At 48.4% G+C, this 6090-nt stretch overlaps 1 protein-coding gene across 3 annotated transcripts in view; it reads right to left on the reverse strand.

Moving 5' to 3' along the window:
- The window catches only part of UBE2Q2 (ubiquitin conjugating enzyme E2 Q2), a 66208-nt gene extending 63902 nt beyond the window's left edge, over positions 1-2306 (reverse strand). For 2 of the 3 annotated variants that reach the window (XM_080807807.1, XM_080807808.1), the window contains exon 1: positions 1776-2306. In XM_080807807.1, the coding sequence (XP_080663933.1) occupies positions 1776-1964 (189 nt within the window). In that variant the 5' untranslated portion in view covers positions 1965-2306. The remainder of the gene's footprint in view (positions 1-1775) is intronic. The other variant, XM_080807809.1, reaches the window with a different exon arrangement.
- Between the last annotated feature and the right edge of the window lie 3784 nt (positions 2307-6090).

Raw genomic sequence — 6090 nt, forward strand, 5'->3', positions numbered from 1 at the left:
ATTCTGGCAGACTGCCACGACCCTGACATAACCAAAACCAGACATACACACATTTCCTAATAACACACACTGTAGAGAACTAACCCTAGTGCAAGATGGCAAACACATTTTTCCAACTTACCTCAGTAATTTAGTAGCTCCGCACAGCCTACCAGTTCAGTATTCTATTATGCAAACCACCCCTACCTTTTCCTGGCCATACCCCAATTTCTACCAGAACAATCACCATACAGGCCAATCTCCTGCATCCGCACTACCACTTCCTGTTTCCTATTCTTGGAAAATCTTCTCTTTACCAGCCTATATCCTCAAAATTTGTCGACTCCTAAACAAACCACATTTTCTCAAGCAGTGGTGTCTTTTCTGGATAGAGTTTCCTCTGCCTGAAATTTGCTTCCACTCCCAAGATTCTACTCACCTGTGAAAGCCCAATTCCAATGTCAGCCTCCCACCAAAGCCTTCTCTGAAGCACCACCCAACCACCGAACTCAAAATTAACTGCTCTCTTTGGCTTTCATAATGACACCACAGAACTTGGTAACCTTTGGTAATATGAAACTCTTTCCCCAAGATTTAGTTCTGAAGACAGGGATGACTCTGCCCCGTTTTGCAAAACCAGTGCCTAAAACAGAACACTTAGCTGTTCAATAAATGACTTCTCTCCTCAGTACAGTGATAGTATTTTTTTTCCCCTAAAAATACACAACTGCTCCCCCAGATATTCTGGAAATTATTTTAATGTCAATTATTATAACTTCAAGCCCTTTCCAAACTCTCGGGTACCAGATCAGGAACACTTTAGGCACCTGAGTAGCCCACTGACTTAACCAAAAGGAGTCAAAGACACCACACTTGGTTTGGAGGGAAAGTAAAACTACCACCTAGACTCCTCCTGTAAGAAGTTTACTCCGCAGTTTGGAACAATACCCTAAGTCAACTTCACCTCATGAATGGTTTAATCATACACATTTATGAAAAAACTGAACACTTCGATTACCTTACCAAGCCCCGGGTTTCTAACGAGCTTCCAATTCAAAAAGTGAGCTTTTACACTGCCTTCTTGGTTTTGTGACATAAATTAATCTTTCTGGTCTGAAGACCCGGGCAAATATCTCCTTTGGGGCTCACACACAAGAGGGGCTGTGGAAGCAAACACCTCTATCACCACTTGCCCATCCACGTTCAAAGCGCCCTTCGAAACACGTTCGCGTGGAGCCAAGGCCAGCAAGGAGGGGATAATTCAAACAGCACCAGAGGCTGCATTCTAAACTTTTTCAATATCAGTTTTTCCTTAAACACAAATTTAAAAACAACTGGGTGAATAAGCAAGAGGAAGGAAACCTCACTAAAGAATAAGGCGTTAAAACTTGAGGGCCTTCCCCATTCCCAGCCGGGGCTCCAAAGCCAGAGTCGACATGCCTCGCCGCGGCCGGGGACAGGCCGGCTGCGGGCAGCCATGGCGACCTAGCGAGGGCAAGGGCCGCCACGGTCTCCCACACCGAAGCCCGGAGAAGGCGGCTGAGAGGGCCAACAGCCCCAAACCCAGGCCCGCGGGAAGAGCGGAGAAAGGCACCGCCTGCCTCCTCCCACCCAAGCCTCGCGCTTGCAAGGCTGGGCCTGGGCAGGGCCCCATGCCCGGGAAAGGGGCGGATCCGCCCCGCCCGGGGCCCCGGGAGGCAAGGGGCCCCAACCCGACCGATTCCCTTTTGTCCCGGGACTCGGGCGCCCCTTTCCGCCCTCGCCTGGCTTCGAGGGGCTGAGGCCGGGCGCCTCACCGTGATGTTGCAGTGGAGTGTAAGCGGCGGCGACGGCGAGTGCGGGCTGCCGGGCGGTGCCGTAGGCGGCAGCAGGAACTGGCAATGCAGCTCGTCCAGCTTCCAGCTGACGATGCGGAATCGCTCGTGGTTCTTGTCGAAGATGGATGCCAGGAACTTCAGCTCGGCCTTGAGCCCTGATACGGACATCTTCCCCTCATCTCCGGCAGGAGGGGTGCGAAAGGGGAGCCGGGCCCAGAGCCGCCGTCACGGCCGCTACCGCCCCACAGGGCCGGCTTGGGGCCGCACTCTCGCGGCTCCGCCTCTCCCCGCCGCCGAGGCCCGCGTCGTATCGCGGCTGAAAAATGGCTAGGGGCACTGAGGCCTCGGCGGGCGGCTGTGCGGCGGCCTGGGCGGCGGCGGGGGCGACGGCTGCTCTCTTTGTAACCGACTCCGCCAGCAGGAGACCACGGCCCCGCGGCTTAAAAGGGCAACAGCGACACCGCCCCCGCTACAGCCTGGGAAAGGGCTGCCCCCACCCCGCCCCCATCCCCTCCCCGCCCCGGCGCGCCCCGCGCGCCCCGGCTCCGGCGCGTGCACGCGGCCTGCGCGCGGGCCCGCCTGGCCGCCCCCTCCTCGCCTTGACCAGCCCTCTTCCGCCCCGCCCATCTGCTTCTTTCCTCTGGCCCTCGGACCCGAGGCTCCGGGCGCTTGGCGCCGGGAGGCCTGATCACCTGGAGGATCAGGAGACCCCCTGCGCGCCTCCGCCTCCAAGTCTGGGAGCTGGCCACGTGCGCGGCCTATTGCGCCGGCCACGTCGGCTCGCCTGCGGACGCCGGCCAGCCCCTGGGGGCGGCTCCGCTGCTGGGCTCTAAGCGAGCCACCCACTCACCTGACCCAGGCGGCGCCCTAATGGGAGGCGGCAGATGGCTGGCAGCGCTTTGGACGCAAATCGGCTCACTTTCATCTTCGCTACTCTAACGCCGTACCTAGCCACCAGTTCACTAGCCTGGGTCCTCTTCCCTTCCTGCCTTGAGCTTTTGTCCCGTTTCCCAACCTTAAGGAAATACTCTCCACCTCTCATGGAGGCCGGACTATTTTCAGTAAAGTCTTAGCTCAAATGTCTTCACAGAGAGGTCCTTCCGCCCAGACCACCCATTCTAAAGTAGCCAACCAGTCACCCTATATCGCATAATCCTATGTTAAATTTTTCACTCAGCACCTATCACTGTCTGATATTTTTCTTATTTGTTCATTGTCTCTGCCCAAGACGAACGTCTGAATTATTCAGTTGTTTCCCCAACATCTAGAACGAGGCCTTTTGAAGATACCCACTGTTATTGAATGGATGCTCCTATCAGGAAGGCCCAGCTTTTAATACAACCTGTGACACATCGCTTAATAACATTTCAACAAAGGGCTCTGCATTTTCCTTTTGCACTGGTCTTGATTGGAGGTATTGCACTCTCTCTGCCTATATGTCTCCTGCTTCAAGATCTACAAGTGGTTTCTTGATCTACTGGTCCTGAGATGACATAATATAGAACAACAGGGGGAGCTATTAGGTCCACTGAATGAGGAATATTTTTAAAGTTTTTTCATTTACTTCTGAGGTATTGTATCATATTATAGTGCTTCTTAACCTTTAAGGAAGTCACAGACCTTCCTGAGAATTTAATAAAAAGCCATGATCCATTTTCCTGGGAAAACACCTCTGCATATAAAGTGATGTATTTATGGGGATTCATGGTAATGGCACTAGAGATAGCATTATGAATTGGGACTGAGAGGAGAAGGGGTTCCAGGTTCCAGGCCTGAGCTCCAAGTCAGAAATAACTAGGGTAGTATACTGGCATTAATGCTGGTTTAAACAGTGGAGTGGCCTGCTGCTTGCTTTTTCCATCAGCTCCCGGTACTCTTGGGACTCTAACAGGCATGGTAGTCATGGATAAGGATTTCAGACAAAGGGGAACAACCTGTTCAGAACCTATATGACTTTGAGAAGTAAAATGCCCTGAACATGTTATTTAATCTAAGCTTCTTTTGTTTATCTCTAAATTGCTATGAGTAAATAAAGAGCTTTATAAGTTGCAAATGCTTTTACTAGTTTTATCAGAAATAAATATATAAATATCAAATTCACAATCATTTTTTAACCTTCTTTTTTTTAAAGATCTTATTTACTTATTTGACGGAGAGCACACACACAAACAGGGAGCGGCAGGCAGAGGGAGAGAGAGAAACAGTCTCCCTGCTGAACAGAGACCCGGATGTGGGACTCCATCCCAGGACCTTGGGATCATGACCTGAGCCGGAGGCAGACGCGTAACCGACCGAGCCACCAAGTCGCCCCTCAAACTCATTTTTTGAGCATCTGCTGTGTGTCAAGCCATAAGAGAGCTAAGTCAAAAATAGAATCTGAATTCAAGAAGTTTAAGATCTAGCGTTGGAAATAAAACATTGTTCCAGAGAACAGAAGACTGTGACTTAAAATGGCTTGGACAATAAGGAAATGTATTACTTCACATAATAATAAGTTCAGAGTCAGGGCAGGCTCCAGGATTGGTTGATTATATTTTTAATAATATCAATAGTGTAGATTCTCTCCATCTTCTTTGTCAGGCTGAGAGCAAGGTAGCTATAGCTGTTCTTGTGGGTCACATCCAGCTATGTCAATATCCAGAGTCAGAAAAGACTCTCTCTTCAATGTCTCCTAAGACATGGGGACCTTCCCAAGATTCTGCCCAACTGAGTTCCCTTCTGTGTCATTGGCCAGAAATGTATTGCATGCCCATCCCTAAGCCAATCATGGTAAATGGATAGGATCTTTCATCTGTTAATTTTGTGTGTTATCAGGAAGGCATCTGGTCAATCATAGGCTATTAGTAGTTAAGTTTTGGGGAGTAAAATGTTATATACAGATTTTTGACTGTGTGGTGGATCAGGACCTCTAAACCCACATTGTTCAAGGGTCAACTGTTAACTTTTGTTAACTTTTGTTCCTAAGTTGGTATTTGTAATTTTGTGTTCTTTTTCTTGAAGAGGGAGTAACTCAATCAACTGGTGTGGGATGGATTTTGAGACAACCACAATGTTACTACAAATACACAAAGACAACGTCAGGCCATAATTGATTAGTTCAAACTACTGACCTACTACATAGCAAGGAAGAAATTAATTCCATAAATTATTTGCATAAAAGTATGGTCATGTTCAGAGAATATCCAAGAGCCCAGTTGATTATACAGTACAATGAAAAAAAAAGATAAAGTTGAGATATTATCTGATACCTGATTTCAGGGCCCTGAAATACCATGCTAGGGACTACAATTTCATGTGGTGAATCATCACTTGGGGGTGCCTGGGTGGCTCAGTGGGTTAAAGCCTCTGCCTTCAGCTCAGGTCATGATCCCAGGGTTCTGGGATCGAGCCCCGCATCGGGCTCTCTGCTCGGCAGGGAGCCTGCTTCCTCCTCTCTCTCTGCCTGCCTCTCTGCCTACTTGTGATCTCCGTCTGTCAAATCAATAAAATATTTTTAAAAAAGAAGATTAACCTGGCATTAATGTATACAAAATAGATTTCAGTAGGTTTAGGACTGTGAAGTAGCCCCAAGAAGAAGTAGGAAACCCAGATTCCAGATCTGACCTGCCATTAATTCAGTAGGGCAAGTCACATCCAGCTCTGAGTTTCTTCCACTCCAAACATTAGAGCCTTTTGGATTGGTCCAAGTCAATAGGGAGAAACACTGAAGTAGGAAACGTGGCAGTGGAAATAGAAAGGACTACACTGATACTATGGATATTTCCATGATAGAACTGATAGATGTTAGAGTTGATGCAGGAAGAGAGGGAGAGATAGGTGTTTTGTTTAAAGTGATTTTGAGATTTCTTGAGCAGGTGGCTGGGAGGGAGTAATGCTATTGATACAGCCAGAAAAAGATCAAATTGAGATGATGGTGGAAACTCAGGTAGAGAATTTATATTATAGGCCTTGAGTTTATAAGAGAAGTCAGCACAAGTGATACAACTGCGAATCAGCCACACAGAATGATAGTAGAAGCCATAGGTAATGGGTCTGACCATTGAGTCACAGGGGAGGGAAGTCAACTCAGGCCATTGAGTAAGCCTCACCACTATTAATTTAATGATAAAGGAATCACTGGAGAAGTAAGAGGATGACCTGTGTGTCAGGTCATCTGTGGAAAGGACAAGAAAGATCACGACTAAGAAAAATCTTTGGCCCTTAGCGATTAGAAGGTCAATGGTGTTTTAGAGAAAAACCATTGCAGTAGAATGGACATGAAATAGGAGCAGACACTGCATGTAGACGACGACTT

The sequence above is a fragment of the Martes martes genome (genome assembly GCF_963455335.1).
Source record: "Martes martes genome assembly, chromosome: 7".
Taxonomy (NCBI): Eukaryota; Metazoa; Chordata; class Mammalia; order Carnivora; family Mustelidae; genus Martes; species Martes martes.